We start from the raw sequence: 22,778 nt of genomic DNA, 5'->3' as shown, positions 1-22,778 counted from the left end.
TTCCCAGATGCCCTGTCCAGCAAGAATACACTCGGTTGTCTCTGAAAATAGTGTCATGATCTGCCAAACTGAAGCAAGCTAAGTATCTGACAGCTGGTTGTGTCCATACCGAAATCAGCATGTCCATCCGAGCAGTGCACTCCGCAAAGATATAAATATGCTGATACGCCCTCACATCTACGTTAATCCTACCCATAGTTGACAGTCAATTTCTGTAGTCATGGCCTCCAAATGCTGCTCTGGAAAGCGTCGCTCTTCTGCATTATCTACCCACTCGCTAGGTATGCCTCACTCTCCTCTAACAAGTGTGCCCTACTAATATGTTAGACCCTCTGTCCGCTGATGAGATTACCACCGCTGCTACGCTCCTCCGACAACATGCACACCCAACCACCCTCAAGTTCAACTGCATCACCCTCCACGAGCCTCTCAAAGCCGAGCTCAACGCCTTTCTAAGTGGAACGGGACCCCGTCCTGCCCGTCGTGCCTTTTCCATCGTCCTCAAAAAGGGCACCCCTGAGGTCTCCGAGGCTATTGTCAACCTGACCACAAAGAAGGTTGAATCATGGAAGAGCGTCAAGGATGTGATGCCGACGCTGACCCTGGACGACCTCAACATCATCGAGCACATTGCCAGCAAGGACCCTAGGGTAGTTGAAGCATGTCGGGAGATTGGCATAACTGATATGTCCCGTGTTTATTTCGATGCCTGGGCCATTGGGATTGACGAGCGCTGGGGATTTGAGCGCCGGCTGCAGCAAGCACTGCCGTATTACCGCAGCTCCAAACGTGACAATCAGTATGCGCATCCGCTTGATTTTACTATCGTCGCCGATACAGAGACACAGGAGATCCTCAGCGTGGACGTCAGGCGTGTGAATGGGGAACGCACTCCAGTGCCTCTGGACGAGCATAACTATCTGCCTCAGTTTATCAAAGATCAGTACCGTCCAGAGCGCCTAAAGCCCATTGAAATCACGCAGCCGGAGGGCGTTTCCTTCAGGATGAACGGCAATGAGATTGAATGGGCTGGACTTAAAATGCATGTTGGGTTCAACTACCGCGAAGGCATCGTGTTATCCAACATCCGGATCGATGACCCGTACGAGAACCGCGAGCGGAAGCTCTTCCACCGGGTTAGCGTGGTGGAAATGGTGGTTCCGTATGGCTGTCCTAAGCCCCCTCATCACAAGAAGCACGCCTTTGACGTGGGGGAATACGGTTCTGGGTTCATGACCAACTCGCTGAAGCTCGGCTGTGACTGCAAGGGTGCCATCCAGTACCTGGACGCCGTTCTAGCCACATCCACCGGCGACGCCACAGTCATCGAGAATGCCATCTGCATTCACGAAGAAGACAACGGACTCCTGTACAAGCACACCGACTTCCGAGACGGCAACGTCATCTCAGCTCGCGACCGCAAACTTATCATCTCCCAGATCATCACCGCCGCCAACTACGAGTATGCCTTCTACCACACCTTCACACTCGACGGAACGTACAAGCTCGAAGTTAAACTCACCGGCATGCTTAACACCTATTGCCTACACCCCTCCGAACAAGCCGCCCCCTTCGGCACAGAGATCGCCCGCGGCCTCGACGCCCAGAACCACCAGCACATCTTCTCCCTGCGCGTCGACCCCGAAATCGACGGCCCCAACAACACCGTCGTGCAGAGCGACGCCGTCCCCATGGCCGACCCCGTCGGCTCTCCCGCCAACCCCTACGGCAACGGCTTCTACGCAAAGAAGACATCCCTACGGACCGCCCTGCAAGGCATAGCAGACTACTGCCACGAAACCTCCCGCGGATGGGACATCACCAACCCCTCCCGGCTGAACCCCTCCACCCGCAAACCCATCGCCTACAAGATCCTCAACAACAACTGCCCCGCGCTGCTCGCGAAACCCGGAAGCACAGTCCATAAACGTGCGGGGTTCGCGCGCCATGCCCTCTGGGTCCTGCCCTACCGCGACCACGAGATCTTTCCTGCGGGACAATACGTGTGCCAGTCAACGGGGGAAGAGGACCACCCGCACAACGCGACCATCGTCGACTGGGCGGCGAGGAACGAGAGCATCGAGGATACGGATATTGTGTGTTATATCCAGTTTGGACTGACGCATTTCCCGCGCACGGAGGACTTTCCGATCATGCCGGCGGAGCCGGTCAGTGTCATGCTGCGGGCGTCGAATTTCTTCCAGAAGAACCCGGCGCTGTGGGTGCCGCCTTCGGATGTGGTGAGGAATTTGAGTTCGAGGAATGCTGTCGAGGCAAGGGAGTTGATGGAGTCGCCGAGGTTATAGTTCGGTAGAACCGTTGAGTCTCCTGTGTTGATGTAGGTTTACACTCAAGCATCTGAGCCCTCGGGGTGCCTAAGCTAGGGAGGGCCACTAGGGATTGTAAAAGTAGTCATTAGCTGTTCAGGAAAATGGAAATATTAAATCACAACCATTCGATAGTAATTATAGCGCCTATCTCTAGAATAGAGATCAGCATGTTGGTACACCGGCAATTGCCGAGCTCCACTGGCTCGCGTGACTGGAGCGTGGCGATGATTAACTAGTTTCCCCCTAACGTTTGTTTGCCAGGGAAGACTATTATTTCCATTTGTTTGAATATCTACAGAAAATATGTGAGCCATTGATATATATACCTGCGATGGCAGACACGGGCAGGACACAAAAGTCCTACCGGCGACCTCGACGGCGGCCAGCTCATTTGCGGACGAAGACTGGATGTTTGACCTGTAGGTTGCCCTTCAACACATGTTCCGAGACGTGCTAATTATTTAGGCCGATCACGGAAGAAGAAGTGCGATGAGATTGGCTCGCCATGCTCGCCGTGCTACAACTGCCTCAAACGAAATATAGAATGCATCTGGCCAGCTAAGACAACGAGCCATGTCCATGATCAACTGGCCCGTCCTGGGAGTAGCAGTATATCGGCAGAGTCCGCCTCAGTCACAGAATGCCAACTGGTCAATACTCCTACACTATCTGTAATCACTCTGCCAGATGGACCAGCGTGCTACTCCCCCGTCCTAACTCCTGACAACAGCCAGCTATTTGACTTTCTGCAAACCATCTTCCTTCCACAGCTCGTTCATCCAGTAACCAAAGGGGCTGTGAATGAGTTGGTGACCAGAGAAAGCCTCCGATGGGCATTCCAATCTCCTTTCTGTATGCATGCACTTCTCGCCTGTGCTGCAGCAGAGATACCTGTCACCAACCCGCAGTACCGACGGATGGCAGAGATGCATTACCTCAAAGCTGTTTCTGGCTTGCGACAGAGCTTGATAGAAACTAGTGACTCGAGTGAATGGACAGTCGTCCTGTGGACGGTATTGATGTTATGCATTTATGAGGTGAGCGACAGAAGCAATGGTCTGATCAAACTAACAATGACAGCGATCCAAACCTCATCACTCGCAAGGCGTCGATGTACATCTCGCTGGGGCAGCTCAGTTGATTCAGCTGTACTTCCAGAAGAAAACGCCCGATGCAAGTATTATTGCGACAGGTGCCTGGGCGCGCTTATTTCTCGAATCATTTATGTTTCACGTCGCGACCAGTATACCCTTTCAGCTCACATCTACCCAATCAACTACCATCGACTCCGCCTTTTCCCTTGCGGAAAACATACTGGAGGTCCTCTGTCGACCGCAAATCTCCGTGGATGCTACCTCGCCAGTCCTCGGAGTCCCTCCAAAACTGTTCCACTACATCTACACGATCGCGCGGATGTACCAACAGTACCCCTGTGGCGTTGATATCTCCTACTGCAACGAGTTGGAGCAGGATCTGAGACGATGGGATACCCTAATGACAGGCACAGCAACCCCTGAGGTCCTTACAGGACCTAGACTGTATGTCTTGTGTTCGCGAATCCTTCTCAATCGGCTCATGCATCCCGGCAGTCAAACAGACAATTTTCTCAGTGAGCTCATTTCGCACGCCATCCTCCTTGTGACCCAACTGCAGCCAGCACAAGATTACTTTGCCGAGTACTATAGTTGGCCATTCCTGGTGCTTGGGACCTGTGCAGAGAAACACTCAGACCGGCAGATATTGCTGTCACAAATACAAGGATTCTGGCAGGCGACGAATAATGGCACCATGAAACGGCTAGAGAGCATGCTGACGGCTTACTGGACTAATGGCAAATCAACCGCGCAGAATAACTTGTGGTTGATATGAACATTCTAAATCCAGACACTGACACCATTTCCCTTTTTCGGCAATGTAGATTAGCCAATAGCGGTTAAGAATGGATAACCGACCAATGGCAATACACTTGAGTGGGCCATAATGCCATATTCCCGGCATTTGTCAGCTTCGTCCCTATCCGATATCCGTAGACCCTCTTTCTATCCGATAACTTGGAAGACAGTCGGCCGAGTATATATACAACGCAATCATGTCTTCTCTTTCCTCGCTTCAGTTTTCACATTGGCATCTGCGCAACAGCATTACCTGAAGCAACATGGGTTCCAACGCCTTCCAATCCCCCGCCATCACCAAGTCCTCCTCCACACCCTACTACACTCCCGCCAACGACGGCGGCGCCGCCCTCCACCCCAACGACCCGAAGACCCCTACGCTCTTCCGCCCGTTACAAATCCGCAATGTGACGCTCAAGAACCGCATCATGGTCTCGCCCATGTGCATGTACTCCTGCGAGTCGGACCCGTCCTCTCCCCACGTCGGCGCCCTAACAAACTACCACCTCGCGCACCTAGGCCACCTCGCCCTCAAAGGCGCAGGCCTGGTCTTCATCGAAGCCACCGCCGTGCAGCCCAATGGGCGCATCTCCCCCAACGACTCTGGTCTCTGGCAGGAGGGGACCAACTCGGAACAATTCCTGGGACTGAAGCGCGTGGTTGAGTTCATGCACGCGCAGGGCGCCAAGGTCGGGATCCAGCTTGCGCATGCAGGACGGAAAGCGAGCGTCGTTGCGCCTTGGCTGGCGGCGCAGGCGGGCAAGCCGAGTCTCAGGGCGGATGAGAGCGTTGGCGGGTGGCCGACGAATGTGGTGGGTCCGTCCGGCGGGGAGGAGCATATCTTCAGTCCTGTGGAGGATGCATACTGCGTGCCGCGGGCGCTGAGCACGGCAGAGGTTCGTGAGCTAGTGGCTGCGTTTGCGAAGAGCGCGCGGTTGGCGGTGCAGGCTGGGGTGGATGTTATCGAGATCCATGGGGCGCATGGCTATCTCATCAACGAGTTCCTGAGTCCGGTGACGAATAAGCGGACGGATGAGTATGGCGGGAGCTTTGAGAACCGGACGCGGATTGTGCGCGAGGTTGCGGCTGCTATCCGTGAGGTTATCCCCGAGGGGATGCCGCTGTTTTTGCGTATTAGTGCCACGGAGTGGTTGGAGGGTCAGGCTGTTGCCGCGGAGTCGGGCAGCTGGGACATGCAGAGCTCACTGGAACTGGTCAAGAAGCTTCCCGAATGGGGCATCGACCTGGTGGATGTCAGTTCCGCGGCGAATCACAAAGACCAGAAGATCAACCTACACACGGCCTACCAGACGGACCTGGCCGGGCAGATCCGCCAGGCCATCCGAACGGCTGGAGCGTCGACTCTCGTAGGTGCCGTGGGTTTGATCACCGATTCGGAACAGGCGAGAGGGCTGGTCCAGGGAGCGGATGAGGCGACTACAGCCGAGGCAATGCTATCGGGACCTGAACCCAAGGCGGATGCCATTCTCATAGCCCGTCAGTTCCTGCGCGAGCCGGAATGGGTGTTTTCCACGGCGAGAAAGTTGGGTGTGCCGGTTACTGTTCCGGTGCAGTTTGGCAGGGCCATCTAATCTGTAGATAGAAATAGATATATGCATTTCTCCTATTTCAGGCAGAAAACCCAAATACCCTTGTAAATGATAAGCATCGGCGGCCTCCGATGCACAGCTGACTCAGCCAGTTATACACTGCATCAGCCCCGCCATGACGCCTTAAAGCTCCCCGCATCCCCATTCCCAGCATTATTGACCGATTTCCTCCTCACATCAATCCCTCACAAGAAGATATACTGTCCAGAGATACAAGATGGCCCTCAAACCAGGCGACAATTTCCCCGACAACGTCGTCTTCCAGTCCGTCGCGTCTCCCCGCATCCTGCCCCATTGACTCCACTAACTCAGCCAGGTACATCCCCTACGCCGAAGAAAGCAGCGACATCAACGCCTGCGGCATCCCAATCAACTACAACGCCTCCAAAGAATGGGCCGATAAGAAAGTCGTCCTCTTCTCCGTTCCTGGTTCGTTTACTTCACCATCAATTGCAACGAGAAGTCTAACAGCACAGGCGCATTCACCCCCACCTGCTCGGAGAACCATCTACCCGGATACATCAAGGGCCTCCCGCAGCTGAAGGAAAAGGGCGTGCAGATTGTGGCTGTTCTCGCGTCGAATGATCCGTTTGTGATGAGTGCGTGGGGCAAGGCGAATAAGGTCACGGGGGATGATATCGTATGTAATGCCACTGCTTGACGGGAGATGGCTGCTAACAGATGTTGTAGCTGTTTCTTACTGATCCCCAGGCGAGGTTCTCGGATAGCATTGGGTGGGCGAATGCAGGGCGGACGGGCCGGTATGCGATTATCATTGACCATGGGAAGGTGACATATGCGCAGATTGAGACGGAGAAGGGGGCTGTCAAGGTATGTATCTGTCTTCAGCGTTGATGATAGAAGGATGCTGATTGGGGTAGGTTTCCGGTGCGGATGCCGTTCTAGCGCATCTGTGATGACCGTCACACGAGTTCAGGGGACGATAGAATTGTGTAGTTCTTGATATATTCTCAACTGCTCATACATTGTTAGACGCGTCCTTCGCTGGCGGCCATCTATGATCAAACGCTGTACCGTGGGATAGTATACGTATGCGACGATAGTGGGCGCTGTAAGCTATGGATGCAAAGCCTGGCTAGATACATGCAATGAGTATGAGTGTAAGTCAGAGTCTACTATGCTAGGTTAAATATTTGACAGCAATGAGCAGCTCGCAGGCACTGTAACTTGCTAGACTCCCAGAATGTGTGTATGCTCCCGAACCGATATATAACTTCGTGGCATATATTCTCTGCGGAAGATAGGCAACTATATCTTGATCCAATACACACGAAGACTCAGTCTTTAGATAGTGTCATAATTCTAGTATAATATTTGATATTCAATAACGTGGTTGTAATCCATAAAGACAGAACACTCTAGAACAACCGGGCGGACACCTGACAATCCAGGCATCGAATAGCCGAGGTCACCATTGAACAGATTGAATTGCAGTTCTACTCGAGCTCTATTATTCTTGATAACAATCGAGAGACACAATTCGACCCGTGTATCAGATTGAGACCATATCCACGTGCCTGGGATGACGGAGACTTTTGTCGGTGTCGGGGCAACTTTGTTTTGGCAGAGTCCACACAGTGGAGCAGCGATACTCAAGCTACGGTAGCTTCAACGAATGGCGTCCTCAATTGAGTTCATCTACCCGTGTGCTGTCCATTATCATTAGTAGTAGTGGTATTATTGTTGCATCCAGAGCATTCTAAACCCAAGAGCAGCCCCGCAGCAGCTGTTCACCAGTGATGTCATCAGTGATCATCCCGTACAGTATATAATCTTCATAACCCTCTATCTACACCCTCTGTTAGGGATTGTCGACTCCCATCAAAATAATAAGCAAAATGGCCCCCAAAGTCCTCATCGTCTTGACCTCTCAGGACAAGATCCCTTCTAACGGTCATCCCACGGGCTGGTACCTGGTATGTCTATCTACACCCACAGAACACAAGACGCAAAATGACTGACCCCCCGCAGCCCGAATTAGCGCACCCATGGGATGTCCTGCACGACAAGACCGAGCTGGTCATCGCCTCTCCTAAGGGAGGTGAAGCGCCGCTTGATCCCGCCTCCGTCAAGATGTTCGAGAACGACCCCGTCGCCTCCAAATTCCTGAACGAGCAAAAGTCCCTTTGGACGAATACAGTCAAACTTTCGGATGTGCTACCTAAGGTGTCTGATTTCGATGCGATTTTCTACGTTGGTGGTCACGGCCGTATGTTCCCTTATTCCCCTTACAAAGAGTTGCAGGGCTGACGAAAGTAGCAATGTTCGACCTCGTCAACGACGAGAACTCTATCGCTCTGATCGAAGCCTTCTCCGCCGCCAAGAAGCCCATCGCGGCCGTCTGCCACGGTCCGGCCGTCCTGCTCAAGGCCAAGGCACCGTCCGGTGTGCCCCTGCTGTCGGCTTGCACCGTGACCGGCTTCTCCAATACAGAGGAAGACCAGGCGCAGTTGTCGTCTGCGATGCCGTTTATGCTGGAGGATGAGCTGCAGAAGGTGACGGGGAACCGGTATGTCAAGGCCGACGAGCCATGGGGCGAGAAGGTGATTGTTTCCAAGGCTGCTGGCACGGGCGCTACGGTGATTACTGGCCAAAACCCGGCTAGCGCGACGGGAGTGGGCAAGGAGATTCTCCGGGCGTTGGGTGTGGCTTGATCATTTCAGCGTGTACATAATTCCAATAGTATATGATCGTTATGACATGGAATAATGCTTGATCTGTCAGGTTACATTCATATCATAAGAAACGCCGGCGGTCTCCGGAGAGAGTTACCCCTCCCTTTCTACTTTAAACGTGCGCCTGTCGATCACTGCGGGTCTGGCGAATCAGCAGTGATTCTGGCTGGGCGTGGCCGAGATATTGATGCCAAGATCCAGCCGATAAGTCAATGAGATGCCGCCCTTGCCTGAAGATGCATTATCTCTAATATTCACGACGGGATAACGAGGAAATATATCCTCAAATAGACTGGTAGTATTGTACATGCAGCCAATCATTCTCAGTATGCGCCTTGATCATATTGCCAAGGCGCCTGGTATGCTGCAGGGGATCCCCGTGAAGATTTGACTGGGTAGGCTGCGAGGGGTTTGATAGACGAGGTTTCTCGTAGATATGATCTCGAGATATATAAACGACTTCATCCCGCGATAGATCAGTCTTGAACTTCTTCTACAGGGCCTCGGAGTATCAGACAAGACAACATGACTCGCCTTCTCCTCTCCGTCCTCCTGGGCATCCCCCTGGTTGCAGCCATCCCAGTTGCCCTCCCAACTCCCCCAGGCATCCCCTCTGCCGCTACCGCAGAGTCCGAGCTGGCTGCCCTGACCGTCGCAGCCGCAGGCTCCAACTCCGGCTACTCGCGTGACCTCTTTCCCCACTGGATTAGCCAAGGGGGGTAGGTACACCCTCCTCCCTTGGAAGATTAAGCTAACAGCTCAGCACCTGCAACACCCGCGAGGTTGTCCTCGCCCGCGACGGCACCGGCATCGTCAAGGATTCCAGCTGCTATCCCACCAGCGGATCATGGTACTCCCCCTACGACGGAGCCACCTGGACGCAGGCCAGTGACGTGGATATCGACCACGTCGTTCCCCTCGCCAACGCCTGGAGAGTAAGTCACCCCATTCTCTATGACTATCCCTGCTAATTGCCAATAGTCCGGCGCGTCTGAATGGACGACCGCGCAGCGCCAGGCGTTTGCCAACGACCTGACCAACCCGCAGCTGATGGCCGTGACGGATAACGTCAACCAGGCCAAGGGCGACGATGGACCTGAGGCGTGGAAGCCTCCTCTTAGTATGTTCTCTTTTTCCTCTGGTGGAATGATGCTAACTGGCTAGCTTCGTATTATTGCACGTATGCGAAGATGTGGGTGAGGGTCAAGTATGTGTATGATTTGACCATTACCTCGGCGGAGAAGAGTGCGCTCGTGAGCATGTTGGATACTTGCTAGTGAACGTAACTGTCTGGATGAGAAGGTTATCAGCTAGTTGATGGGAGAAAAAGGTATTTTGTAGTCAGATTGTGTTGAATTAGATTACCATTTACTGAATGGAGAAATTTAGCCATTCCTTCATTGAACCTCCCTGTACAAATGATTTGGTTAAGCTCATTAGGATGCTACATACAGAATATACCTTTAGGGGCCGAAGCCTCAAATCAGGCAATTCTGGTAGCTGTTTGGGCGGCTTCTGCCGTAGCTTTTTGCTCGGTAGGTATGATTTAACTAATGGGTAAAATACAGTCTTATGCCCTAATTGATAAGATGGATAGCCTCTGCTGTCCATCTTGTTCTGAATTTACTTTTTCATAAGAGATGAGTGCCCCTCCTTCGCTGGAGCCTTTTGCGTATTTTCATAACGTCCGGCAGTGCTTCTTTGTCGTAAGGGGTGAGGCGCATTGCATTCCGACTTTCAAGGGCCATATCCCAAACCAAATCCGCACATTTATTATATTCAAACCCTTTGGATTTCCAAATCATATGCGTGAGCTCATCCTTTTCCCTCTCACTCCAGTACTTGATATTCTTGACGACTTGTTGCAGGATAGCTCCAGTAACCTTGTCCCGATTGCTGTGTTTAAGCAGGCTGTTAAGTATGCATAAGGCCTGATCAGGGTCTTCGTTTGCGGACGCCGCTATCAGATCTTTCTCTGTAACACGAATTTTGCGATTGATTTTGAGAAAAAGGTCGACCAATGAATCTCCACAGAAGGCGTTTTTTGTAGCTCTTGTCAGTAGTCTCTGCCAAATTGTCAAGGGAATATCTCTTTGAATATGCAGCAAGAGGACCGACACCATTAGGCCGGCTGCTGTTATATTTCTAACAGAGGAAAACAAAAGCTTCAGTAACTTCTTTGGAGAAAGCTTGGGAGTTCTTTTCAAGAGTGAATTCATGATGATGCCACTCCATTCAGCCGCAATAAGTGGTAGTGCTTCATCATTCACAATAATCCTGTTGTTCTTCAAGAGGCGTCTCATATAAGAATCGGTTGGTTTGTTGCCAAAATGATATTTAAATGAAAATGCCTCCACCAATTCTCTGTTGACTTTAATGGGTACCGTGGAAGGCCAATGGGAGAGTAATCCACGTAAGATCTGATCCTCATAGTCCCAATTGCGGGTAGCAGCTATAAGTGTTTCGGTACTTAACAATGTCTGTGGCTTAATGTGAGGAGACCCCCAAATCGACAGCGCAATATCGATGTCTTCACTGTCTTCGAGTGCTCTGGAAAAGTCTTGGGGCCGGACATGCACTTTCCGGTGCAAAAGGGCTTGTGCGGTACGAACATGGTGATATTTGATTGCTAGACTGAAGCAAGTCTCGTCCTCCTTATTTGCGTTATTGACATCCAATTCGGATTGTTTAATAAGTGTTTCAATAATCGAGCTCAATCCAAAAGCACCGACCAAGAACCACGGAGAAGGTGGGGAGGTGAGAACATCCACGAATGCGCGACGATGGTGCATGTCCAGTCCTTGCATAGTCTCAGTAATGAACTTCTTGCACTTTCCGTGCCACCATCTATAGTCCGATCTTTTTCCGCGCAGTTGAAGAAATTTTCTGATCATGTCTTGGAGTTGAGGGTCATCAGTAGCCTTGCTCCCAAGAGACCTCACGTACAAGAACCAAAAGCATGCACTGTGGATCACAATTGGCCTGATGGAATCCAAGCCATGCTTTCGAGCCATTGCGTTGTCACATTTTTTGGTGTCGCTCAGAATCTTCAGGGAGTGTCTCGCCAGGTACAGGTTGCATGCCTCAGCGCTGAACTGATGTTCTAGGTATTCCCGCGCCGATTGATGGGAAAATAGAAAGACTTTTGTTCGCTGATCGTAATGCAAGAAACATGAACAAGCCTTGCTGATGTATTCAATTGTCATGTCCTCGGGGGGAAATTGGATTTTGCCATTGTCTTCATCTTGGCAAACCGCCGCAATCAGCAGTTGGGATGAAACTGGTACTGGAGAGACCATCATAAACTTAAAAGCTCTGTGTGCATATTGGCATGTCCAGTTGTTGCCGTTGATTTTATTCATCACCTCCTCGTATTTTTCTGCGAGCCCATCAGGCAGCCTTGATATGCAGCCCAGTCTTTCAGAATGGAGGTCACAGTCGAGGATCGAATCGGCCAAAAGGCAAGCTAATAGAATTCTTCGGGTCTGTCAGACAAGTTTACCACATCGCCAGGGAGGCACTTATCATAACTTACTGTCCATGACTCTTTCGCATGATTTGGTCAATAAAGGAAGCCTTATCTTCGTCCGATATAGGACTCAATAAATAGCTACTTCTTGAATTAAACCTTGCTTGGATGACAGCTCGTTCATCGTCACTTCGGTCAAGAGTGTTGAGGTCAATGCACGGCTTATCTTTCAGCCCAATCTTGATCTGTTGGGATTCTCTGCTCGAAACTAGCACACTGAGTTGGTTACACTTGTTCACCAGCTTTTTAATCAACTCAAGAAGTTCGCTTTGCAAGGCTGGGTTCAACTCATCCAATCCGTCTATAACCAGAAACGGCTTTGATTGCTTCAGTAGCATGTCGGCCAGAAGCTGCTCCCAAGTACAAACTGAAAACAGTTCTGTTCTGCCCCCTGTCTCTTGACTGCGGCGAAAGGCGTCCATTAGCTTGCTCGGAATGTTCTTCGGGTCGATTATAGCAAGTTGCCTCATGAAACATTGAATAATGCATCGCAGATCCCAGCGAGTGGGCCCATTTCCACTAAAGAAGAGGTACACCACTGTGCGTTGCTTATTATGCTTATTATCCTGAAGCATTTCAATGATTTGCGAAGTAAGTACTGATTTCCCGGCGCCCACTAAACGAATTCCGAGTCAGCGGGCCATCGCTTTCGTTCACCCTGACTTCTTTACGGCATTTTACTTACCGATCCCATAGATCCAAAGAACAAGACCTTCCGTGGTGGTAGTCCAATTTTGGAATTGTTGGTGCTCGAAAATCCAATGTCCGGTACATTCTAGGCGTCTGTCCTTCAGACGCTGGAAGTCTTCCTCGTACGGATGACTACAAAGGGACTGAAGCATTCTGTTCACCTCTTTATGTCTGCGCTGGCCCTTTTCTCCGTCGATATCAAGTTGACGCTCAACATGATGCTGCAAGCTCTCGATTTCACCAGCAGCATCCTTCAAGATCCGGGGGGGGAAAATAGAATGGTATATCCTTCTTGCTGGATTCGCGTCACAAATCAGTATGACCTGGGAGAGATATTTGAGAGAGATTCTGTGAAGGTCGTTTATATCTTGTACAACCTCTCCATGGATTAGAGCTTGGGATTGCTGCGTATATAGAGGATGATAACGTTTCGCTTTCTCCATATCCCGGCATACAGACTGTATAGATAGCAACAACTCTTCGCTCGCACTGGTTATCTTCAGTCATTGTCAGTTTGGTTCTCGCTCAAGTTTTTTCGGATTTATGAATTACCTTAGCTACGACTCGGAGGGCAGCCCATGGAAAGCCGGCATAGAGCGGAAATGCAGCTGTAGCGGCTTCTCCAAATGGATCGATGACTCTCGTCCACTCCATTATTCTATATGCAATAGCTCGAAGTCCGACAAATTTTTGCCGATCACGCAAAATCTTCAATCTGTAATTCACTTCTTCTACTATTCGTGAGAGTTTCTCGTCAATCGTGCCCGGCGGCCCTATGATATATGGACGGAGTCTGTCCTGTTCTTCACCGGAAAGCTCATAAAGGGCCTCATCAAACGTGAGACGCCTGCAGTATGCTGGCATTGATGGGCCATTCGAACAGATCTCAGGAAAGCAGGGCGAGTTATATGTAGACATATCCAGTCAAAGTGACAAGTGTCGCAATCAGATTCGAATCGGTGTCCGCTGCCAAAATTGGTCTCTCACCAGGTTGAATCAAATTGATCTTAAAAATACATCAGATTTCTGGCTCAGAAATTTTCTCTCCCGTGTAGAGTGGACAATGTTTGAGTGAGATTATCCAGAGGAGGAAGTTACATTAAATACCTTCGATACTCTGGTATGGTTTGATTGGCTAAACTTAGACGCCTTCTTATGCCTTGCACTATGCCTTGCCCAATCCAGAATCACCACGTAAGATCAGCCTACAGCTCAGAGGCACAGCACAGCCTCTTCCACAACGGAAGGTTCGCCCGGAACATATGTTTGACGAAAAGCAAACATGGGAAGGCAAAGAGATGGAGTATACGTCCAAATGACCAAAACAGCCCACTCATGATAGCTAATCCTAAGACAAAGGTTACGTCCACTAGATGCATCCTCAAAATACGGCTCAGATAGCTAGGTTGTTCACTTTATTCTTGCTTATTATAAGCTCAAATATGACAAAAGACGAACTATTACTGTGCTTTCTCACTGGTCCAACTGAGTCTTAAAATTGCACCCCTGGCGGTCATGTACAGAGGATTATGTTCACAAAGGGTGATCTCCTCCTCGATTTCTTCAACGTCAATGAGAAGGGCTCCTTCTCGTGTCTTTTTAGTCTCCTTGTCGTCAAGCCATTCAATACGATAAGAATGGCTACTGGAGCCTGCGATATCCTCGACGACGATCTCCATGGGCCCAGCAGAATAAGGCTCAGATGTCTCTTTGGGGCCCACGCTTCCAGAGATTCCGGAACCTTGAAGTATGATTGCATTGCTTTCAGGTCCAGGATTTGCTTCTGTTATGCAGGAGGCGGACTTATCGGGAAGATCGGAAACAGAATTTGTACGTTCTGTACATTCCGATCTTTTGACTGATCCCGTGCTCTCGCCTGGGTCGGGATCTTGGTTTAGCTCTGGTTGGAAGGATGCGGTCTCATGGGCCGGTGGACCGGCATTTGTAATGCCGCTGCCTTCCAGTGAAGTGGTAGTCAACGTAGTCGTACCAGATGCAGGGAGGGTGAAAAGTGTACTTTCAATTGGGTACGGATGAAGGACTTTCCGTTTTGTTGAAAGTAGCGTAGTACAACTTTTTTGAAAGTTGCCCTGCAATGATTCGCAGAACCTTTGTTCTACTTCTTGAAGCTGTGGCAGACAAGGCAAACGCCATCCAGGATAGAGCCTTCCGTGGGATCGGGGAGTATGTAGCTTGCCATGTACTTTGATGAACAAGTTGCAGAGAAAGCAAGCATCTTTACTGGAACAGATAACTCGCGGGAGAGTCAGCGGCGGGTGCAATTCAAAATATGCAATGATCTGGACTTCGGAATGGATTTTTGCGTGTCTTAAGATATTCATTACCTGCCGGCAGTATTGGTCTCTGGCCTGTTGCTCACTCAAGCCGAGCACGCGACAAATCTCTTTCAGAAGCTTCTGTTGTCTTCCTTTTGCGCTGGCCTCGGTGACTTTAACGAGCAGATTCGGGGTGTATGAGTCGATGGAAGGAGTCGTGAATGCCTCTTCGGGCAGATGGACAGGTACCGTCTGCATGTTCCGAGCTAAAGGAACATTCTTTGCCGTGCGGTATAAGAATCGAGCAGCTTCCCGGTATCGCGAGACTTTCCCAACAATGTTTATAAAACTGTCTCTCGCGCTAGGCTCCATATGATTATTTGGTATAACGTTGATAATGCGCTGAAGCTGTTCGATCTGTTGTATGCGATAGATACTCTCCACAAGCTCTATTAGTCGTGCAGTGACCTGATGTCGTGACCATAAATCCACGACTTTCCTAACCTCCTTAGTCCTGGTCAATAACATATCTACAGCTTCCAATAGGCTTCTATCTTTTAGTTTGTCCCGGCTGATATGCGTAAGAGCCATGGTCAGCTCCTGCAGAGTATCCTTGAAAGATCTCTTCATTTTTCTGCACCCAGTAGGACCCAACCGCAGTCGGGAAAGGATACGAGATGAACACATCGAGACGACCATGTAGAAAACCTGGTTTTTAAGGCTTGGGGAGTGTTCTGGCCACAACATTGTCAATAAGCGAACAAGCCCACCCAGATACTACTTACCGGTAGGCACCCGCGCAAGGAGTGCAAAGATCTCATCAAAACCCTGCTGGATAGAGTGAAGCACATCGTTTCCATCAGAATATTTGGCCTCATTGACTGCAAATATCACATTCAAAGAGCCCGTTGCTGAGTCTTCCCCAATGCACACTGCCGGGATATGTTCAGGACCTTCTTGATTATGCGCAAGGAAAGCCAGAGTGCCAGATAGCTTGCGCTCCTGGTCAAGGGAGAGAACATGTTGATCTTCTGATATACGGTGCATAACGTTCGAAGACGGTGGGACGGGGATATTATGAAACAATGAAGCAATGGCTATGCCTTCAGCACACTTAATTGCAGGATTAGAGACTCGAGGCATTATTCTCAAATTTGAGGTCACGGTGGTGGCAAAGAGGCTTGTCTATTAACTATGGCTGATCGCACCCTACATCCTATCCTGGTTTGCTTTTGGTAAGAATGTTTCCTATGTTTTCCTTAAATAGCTATCAATTATTTAGTCCAGTCAAACCATGTGATAAGCTCAGTAAGGAAGATCAGGCGGGGTTGATTGACAGCTGTCCCTGTATGACAGCATTTGTTGGTTGGCGGGCAGTCCTTGTTTGACAGAAGTCCCTGTACGACTAGCAGTTTCCCTTTCAGGTCAGGTCTATGCTCTACGGTGACAACAAGGCCTCTTGGCACGAACCATTAACCTTAGATATAACCTACGGCACCAGGCTACAAGCATCCAGCCATGGTCGCAGCTCACCTCCCTCACTTCGGACACTGCCTTGCTCACCTCCTTTGCTCACCGTGCCTAGAAAAGTTAGTCTAGATTATTTACACTTGCTGGAGTGCTGTCAGTTAACTCTCCCCTACTAAGTCTTTCTTCTAGACAACTTCCTAGTAACTTTTATTTTTGGATTGGTTGGGTTTGGTGGATATTTCTATGGGCAAGAGGAGCAAAGAAGCGCCTGAGACACCCAGCCAACAAGGTAACACGCAGCTTCTCTTAGGATAATTGAGTTGCTAAGCCTCATGTTATAATATATGGGTCATTAAAACAGGAGCAATCTTCGCGGTCTGAGGATAAGCAGGTGATCAGCCTGAGTTCAAGCCTTATGCGTTAGTGCTCTTTTTTCTTCTTTCTTATATATAAAGGATAATTCCTTTCTGTGCTGATATTAGTATCTGTTGCTGTTTATAAAATTAATAGGCTCCTAGGTAGTTAGTGAATATATCTATTAGTTTTAGGCCTACTCCTTTCATGTTTTATCTTGGTACTCTGCATTTAGATAATTCAGTACCAACCACTCAGGAGGGTTTCTATCTTCATAAAATTTTATGTATTCTTAGTTCTATACAAGATATCATTAAATAAATAACCAGGGGATGAGCACTGATCATTCTTTCAGATCTGTGATAATCTGACTGGATGATAAATGCACTCCTGTTACCAAATTCTATCTGAGTTAGATACAAAATATCAGGCTTTTACGCCTTAAAGCCTCCGTGCGGTCACCATTCCTGACTACAACCATACCTATCTATTGCATCACTTAATATCCGTGATGATTCTGAAGATCAATAGTAAACCTGCAGAGTGGCACTACTAGCAAAGTACCTAGTCCAGTGCTTTAGATAACATGACCACCGTCAATTAAAATTAGGAAAAAAAAAAAAAAAAAAAAAGAAGTGAGCCGTAGCTCACAGATGCTTGTGTCTAACTTGAATTTAAACAGTCTTGGATGTGCTCAAGCAGCGTACATGAATAATCTCTTTCGACCCTAAATAATTTGAATATCAACAGGCTCTGACGCTGGTAATAGCTGGATGTAATACCGGCGCAAGTGTTTATGCTCCTGAATACTTTCACGTACCCCAATATGAAACACGCTAGGCCACTTTCCGACAGGCAGTGCTATGGATTGAAGCGAATAGCGGTGATATCTTACTAGCGATTAGTATGAGCAGCTAGACCGGTGTGTAGATCTCCGCCTCGATAATTCCCAAATCGCCATCCTCCGAAGCAACCGTCACACTCTGCCCGACAGTAGCATTGAGATCCAACGTCGCATAACCCAGAGAAGTCGGGGTACTTCCTTTAAAGACCACCTTGTCGTCCACACTGATCTGAACTGGATACTTTGTGGTCCGGAAGCTGTGGAGCTTCATAACCACCTGCGACACATTGACTGCATTATCCCAAGTGTACTTGATCCAGGTGTTGTTTCTGTCATTGTCACAGGACCACTCCGTTTCCTCATCATCGTCGTAGGAATCGGTCATGTTCTCCGTGTCACATCCAGCGGTGACGTTCTGAACCACCACAGCTTTGCGAGATATGGTGTATGATTCTCCTGACGGTGTCGGACCGCGAGAGAGAACAAGAGGGAGATCTGCGCCGGGGATGACGGTGCTCAAACCACCCTTATTGACAAATGGCTTGGTGTTGAGGGTGATAGTAGCTGATTTGAGCCCGTCGGATGTAGCAGTCAGAGTCACCTTGCCGGATTTTGTCGTAGACCGCAGCATTACCCGGTTGACTCCGTTTTCGACTGGGAGACTTGTCGACAGGATGCAGTTATCCACACACTGAGCGATCCCCCCCCGCCAGGAAGCTTCGCCAGAGAGAGAAAAGTCAATGACGTTGAGAGCAATGGGGTTCCTCTGACCCTTTGCATCGATCACCTCCACATCCACCAAGGCGATATCCGCACCGTCAGCCACAAAGCCAGACGGTCCCGTACGAGGCGTCAACCGGATACTGGTGGGCTCACCCGCAGTCGTTTTCGTATCCAGCACAGCTTCACGACCGTCCAATTGTCCCACAGCCCTGATCATGCCGGGCTGCCAAGCGACGTTGGCAAAAGTGAAGAGGAATCGGCTGCTCTGCTCCCCCTTGCCCAGAGACTTGCCGTTGAGAAACAGCTCCACGTCTTCCGCCGTGGACACTACATAGACATCCTTGACCGTGCTGTCGTTGTAGTTCCAGTGGCCGATGATATGGCCCGCCAGATGCTCGATATCGACCCAGTTATCCCACATCACCCTGTGCGCATACCACCCATCTTTCGGCAGCCGGAGGGCGTCCACCTCGCCAGACCGCCGGTAATTCTCCGCTCCTCGATGGTGGGTATTCGTATCCGAAAATACAATATTCACCCCACCCGCGTTAACCCTCGTCCCCGTCCCCGGCCGCTGCTCGAAATAATCAAACCACCGCCGCACATCCTCCACCGCATGCGAGTCCTGGTTGCGGTTGTACTCGCTCGCATCTTCTCCCTTGTACGGCGGGCCCGCCCCGTCCACATGGTACGGCGGCGACCAGTTGTCCCAGTACCTCCTTAGCGCCTCGTCGCGACTATACTCCATCTGCCAGAAGGGGATGCGCGCGCCCTTATTGATATACAGCATTTCGCCCCCGTACTCGGCCACAGTGCTATTGAGCATCTCGCGCGACCCCGCCGCGCGCCCGCCATGCGGATCGTACGTATCCCGCAGCGCCTTCATCTCCGCCATGTGCGCCTCCGAGATCCCGTGGTTGCCGGACTCGTAGAAGATGACGCTGGGACTGTTCCGGTTGTAGATGATTGCGTCGCGCATGAGCTCCGTGCGCTGCGCCCAGCGCCGGCCTGTCACGTCGCCTTCGGAGTCGCCGGCTGGCAGCGCCTGTAGCAGGCCTAGGCGGTCGAGGGACTCGACGTCTTGTTTCCATGGGGTGACGTGCATCCAGCGGACGAGGCTGCCGTGGCTGGTGAGGATGAGCTCGTTGGAGAAATCGGAGAGCCAGGGTGGGACGGCGCAGCCGAGGGCGGGCCATTCGTTTGTTGTCCGTTGGGCGTAGCCTTTTACGTGGAGGGTGCGGTCGTTGAGCTTGAACGCGCCGTGGGCGAACTCCGTCTTGCGGAAGCCGGTGCGGGTGGTGACGGTGTCGGTGACCTGGTTGTTGAGGATTAGGGAGGTCCGGACGTCGTAGAGGTAGCCGTATCCCCAGCTCCAGAAGTTTAAGTCGGAGAGGTGCGTTGAGACGCGGATGGTTCGCGTCTCGTTCGGCTGGAGGGTGTACCGGTTGCCGTTGATGGTCTCGAGTTTCTTGCCCTTCACGGCATCGCGGATCTCGACTTGGTACTGGAATGTCTTGGCTTGTGGATACTCATTGCGAACTTGTGTTTCTGCATGGATGGTAGCGCTCTTTTGTGGTATATCCAGGTCGGTGGCATAGACGTACACTCCGGTGGTCTGCAGATTCGAGTACAACGGTAGCGTCTGGTACAGTCGATCCGTAACGTGCAGGAAAACGTTCTTGTTGATCCCGCCGTAGTTGGCATAGAAGTTCTTGTCGTTCCATTGGTACGGCGTGTTGGTGGCCTTCTCGCGGTACGTCCAGCTATTGTCGATTTGCGCCGCGAGAACGTTGGTCTGATTGTAGAGCGCGACATCGCTGACATCAAAGCCAAAGGCCATGACCCCGTTCTCACTGCGGCCGATCCACTTGCCGTTCAGATAGAACTCGCCGGCGTGGCGAATCCCTTCAAATTCAAGAAAGACTTTCTTGTTCCGGTTCGTGGTCGGCAGGTCAAAGTGCTTCCGGTACCAGGCGATTCCTGTGGACAGGTTGGCGATATCGACGCGGAAAGCATCATCTTCGTTCCAGGCATGGGGGAGTGTTACATCCTTCCAGTCGTCGTCGTTGAATGAAGGGGACTGTGCGGATGCAGGATTGCCCACGAGTACTTTCCACCCGGGGTTGAAGTTGTATTTCATACGACCATCACCTTGGGCTTGGACGGTGAACAGGAAGGCGAAGAGGATGAGAACTGAAAAAATGGACCATTCCATAGCGTATCCTCGACAGTATCGATTGAGGCATGAGTTTGTGTAATCGCCCTCAACTGGTAACCTTATTTATAACTTTGCATTATCAGCTATTGTGAAGCCATCCCCCCACACACGAATGTTTTTGATGTCAGTTACCGATCCTTGCAACGGCAACGGCATAAGATGAGGACCTCATTAATCCACCATTGGTAAGCATACCCGATATGAGCTGGGAGAGATTTCATTGCAACAATCGGCTGCTCAAGGATTGAGCAAAGGCCGAGGTCCCTGAGAGGCATTGATTCTGACTTGTTTTCACGAGATCTTCATCGAATTAATCTATTCCCGCTTGGCAATCGGCAAAACGAGGCCAGAATCTGGGAGTGATATGCTACTCCCCCTCATTTCGGGTGAAACTGTCCCGACACTAATGAGAGCCCTGCATTCCTGGCAAGGAGGTGAGCCACTCTAGCCAAACTTCCAAAATTGCTTACTATATGCTGTACCCGGTATAAATCAAGCACATGCAACCACAGCATATGGAAAACAGGGCTTCCCATCCACAGCCATACTTAATTTGGTATTATGAACGCGGCCAGAGGCTATATATGCCCTTAAAAACCCGCTGCTTTACAGGTGAGAGCTACTAAGCTATAGGGTAAGTGAAGGTAAGCTAAGTAATACTATCTGGTAGCATATTCATTCCCGCAAACCACGCTGAAAAGTATTGTTTATGTCATTGCATAAGGATATCCTTAAACGAAAGTGTACGTGGAGAATTTCCGTGTGTTGCAGCATCCTCTAGCATAGATAGCTAGGCATTTGACGATTTATGAGATCAGACATCCCAGAATTTTCAAGCTCCATAGATTACTACAGATGTTTTGACATGCTTCACAGAATGAATGGAGAATCTGCTTTCAGTGTTGCACTTTCCTCCATATTTCCAAAACTAGTCATTGTTACTTTTGTTCACCCCAAGATGGGCGCTTCTTTGAACTAGGACCTAAGATTAATTAGTACGAATTTAGGGCAGATGATGACCTGTCATCGGTGACTTATCCCCGGACTGGTCAAGATGCCGAGTTATGTTTGTTCTAAGCTTAAACCCCATGACTATTCAGTCCTAGATAGGCCTAGGAACTTAAGGCCTGTTTGGCTCTTCCCTTATGGTTATTTTAAATACACTCCTGTGTGTCTCTCATTGCTCCACTGTGACTGAAAAGCTGGAACGTCCATTAAACCGCAATGAGCGAAAGAATTGACTTTTCATCATCTGCCGCAATTTACTCCACAGAATTTGGGTTACACAGTAGCTATTCGACATAGTAGGCTTAGAGTGAGTTCATGTGGAAGTCCTTTGGAGCAGGTTCACTCAGGAAAGAAAACATCTCTCAGTCTAGGCGTGATTGCGTTTGTCTTCTTTTCAGCCTAGCCCAGCTTCTGATTGTCGCTGTGCCTGTTGCACCGATTTGGCTACCAACACATTTCCTGGGGTTGAAACCCAATCTGCAGGAGTTGCTTCCTTCGTCATAGCATAATCTAATGGAGAAAACCCCAAAATATCCATAATAGAAGGTCAGCTCCTACATCAAGCAGTAACTTTGTAATTAATAGCAGGCCCTAACCTAGCTATGCTATGTAGGGTGACACTACTATGAGGTCCTTATATATTTGGTTTAGTGCTAGTCTATCAGCTAGCCAGAGGTTGACTGCTCTGGCCTGCTTACGTATAGGCTGGGTTTGGGCCCTGGAAATCTAGGGGTTAGGTTAGAATAGGAGAAACCAGCCCGACAAGCAAAAATAACAACCCTAAGCTTAGTTTAGCTATTTCTTTATTAGACCTTCCTGTACAGATTATTTGGCCAAGATGATCAAGATCATTAGGATTCCACTAGAAATCTATGGAATTATGATAATGGAATCGATATTATAGATAGAATTACTTCGAACCTAAATATACTTATTTCTTAGGTATAAATATGGCTTAGATAGTCAATCATTGGGAAGAATTGGACAATTGTTTGATTTCAGTCATCTAAAAAAATTCTTGGTCATCTCAGGGATTTGAGAGTGTATTGTGTACCTTAATTCAATAGATTCTGTGCCTAGAGTCATGCGAGGCTGCTTGCTGGATTGGCCGATCTTCTTCTTGTAAGACAGCTATTTA

The 22,778-nt window shown here is 49.9% G+C and overlaps 8 protein-coding genes across 8 annotated transcripts; 5 read left to right on the top strand and 3 right to left on the bottom strand.

The window, feature by feature from the left end:
* Window positions 1-220: 220 nt before the first annotated feature.
* Window positions 221-4,199, top strand: ALT_6073 (peroxisomal primary amine oxidase; the record flags this gene model as incomplete). Its single annotated transcript, XM_089600023.1, has 3 exons — window positions 221-281; window positions 328-2,240; window positions 3,411-4,199. 3 exons carry the CDS (start codon window positions 221-223, stop codon window positions 4,197-4,199), a joined length of 2,763 nt encoding a protein of 920 aa, XP_089455485.1.
* Window positions 4,200-4,485: 286 nt separating this feature from the next.
* Window positions 4,486-5,814, top strand: ALT_6072 (NADH:flavin oxidoreductase/NADH oxidase; the record flags this gene model as incomplete). The annotated part of the gene is made up of 1 exon (XM_033555676.2): window positions 4,486-5,814. The coding sequence occupies one exon, from the start codon at window positions 4,486-4,488 to the stop codon at window positions 5,812-5,814; it is 1,329 nt and encodes a 442-aa protein (XP_033411567.2).
* Window positions 5,815-6,049: 235 nt separating this feature from the next.
* Window positions 6,050-6,749, top strand: ALT_6071 (peroxiredoxin family protein; the record flags this gene model as incomplete). Its single annotated transcript, XM_033555677.2, has 5 exons — window positions 6,050-6,096; window positions 6,149-6,261; window positions 6,309-6,472; window positions 6,523-6,663; window positions 6,714-6,749. The coding sequence occupies 5 exons, from the start codon at window positions 6,050-6,052 to the stop codon at window positions 6,747-6,749; spliced, it is 501 nt and encodes a 166-aa protein (XP_033411568.1).
* A 942-nt stretch (window positions 6,750-7,691) lies between these two features.
* ALT_6070 (type 1 glutamine amidotransferase domain-containing protein) lies at window positions 7,692-8,507 on the top strand (the record flags this gene model as incomplete). The annotated part of the gene is made up of 3 exons (XM_033555678.2): window positions 7,692-7,769; window positions 7,825-8,062; window positions 8,113-8,507. 3 exons carry the CDS (start codon window positions 7,692-7,694, stop codon window positions 8,505-8,507), a joined length of 711 nt encoding a protein of 236 aa, XP_033411569.1.
* Window positions 8,508-9,053: 546 nt separating this feature from the next.
* On the top strand, window positions 9,054-9,805 carry ALT_6069 (HNH endonuclease family protein; the record flags this gene model as incomplete). The annotated part of the gene is made up of 4 exons (XM_033555679.2): window positions 9,054-9,247; window positions 9,292-9,463; window positions 9,510-9,648; window positions 9,693-9,805. The coding sequence occupies 4 exons, from the start codon at window positions 9,054-9,056 to the stop codon at window positions 9,803-9,805; spliced, it is 618 nt and encodes a 205-aa protein (XP_033411570.1).
* A 2,189-nt stretch (window positions 9,806-11,994) lies between these two features.
* On the bottom strand, window positions 11,995-12,899 carry ALT_6068 (uncharacterized protein; the record flags this gene model as incomplete). Its single annotated transcript, XM_089600022.1, has 3 exons — window positions 11,995-12,013; window positions 12,064-12,673; window positions 12,743-12,899. The coding sequence occupies 3 exons, from the start codon at window positions 12,897-12,899 to the stop codon at window positions 11,995-11,997; spliced, it is 786 nt and encodes a 261-aa protein (XP_089455484.1).
* A 1,308-nt stretch (window positions 12,900-14,207) lies between these two features.
* On the bottom strand, window positions 14,208-16,070 carry ALT_6067 (uncharacterized protein; the record flags this gene model as incomplete). Its single annotated transcript, XM_089600021.1, has 3 exons — window positions 14,208-14,704; window positions 15,128-15,757; window positions 15,809-16,070. The coding sequence occupies 3 exons, from the start codon at window positions 16,068-16,070 to the stop codon at window positions 14,208-14,210; spliced, it is 1,389 nt and encodes a 462-aa protein (XP_089455483.1).
* Window positions 16,071-17,761: 1,691 nt separating this feature from the next.
* Window positions 17,762-20,629, bottom strand: ALT_6066 (putative cell-associated beta-galactosidase; the record flags this gene model as incomplete). The annotated part of the gene is made up of 1 exon (XM_033555682.2): window positions 17,762-20,629. One exon carries the CDS (start codon window positions 20,627-20,629, stop codon window positions 17,762-17,764), a length of 2,868 nt encoding a protein of 955 aa, XP_033411573.2.
* Window positions 20,630-22,778: the final 2,149 nt, after the last annotated feature.

The sequence above is a fragment of the Aspergillus lentulus genome (assembly GCF_001445615.1).
Source record: "Aspergillus lentulus DNA, contig: Alt12, strain: IFM 54703, whole genome shotgun sequence".
NCBI classification, from domain to species: Eukaryota; Fungi; Ascomycota; class Eurotiomycetes; order Eurotiales; family Aspergillaceae; genus Aspergillus; species Aspergillus lentulus.
Note: the sequence above shows the minus strand (reverse complement) of the source record. Positions and strands in the feature narration are given on the sequence as shown.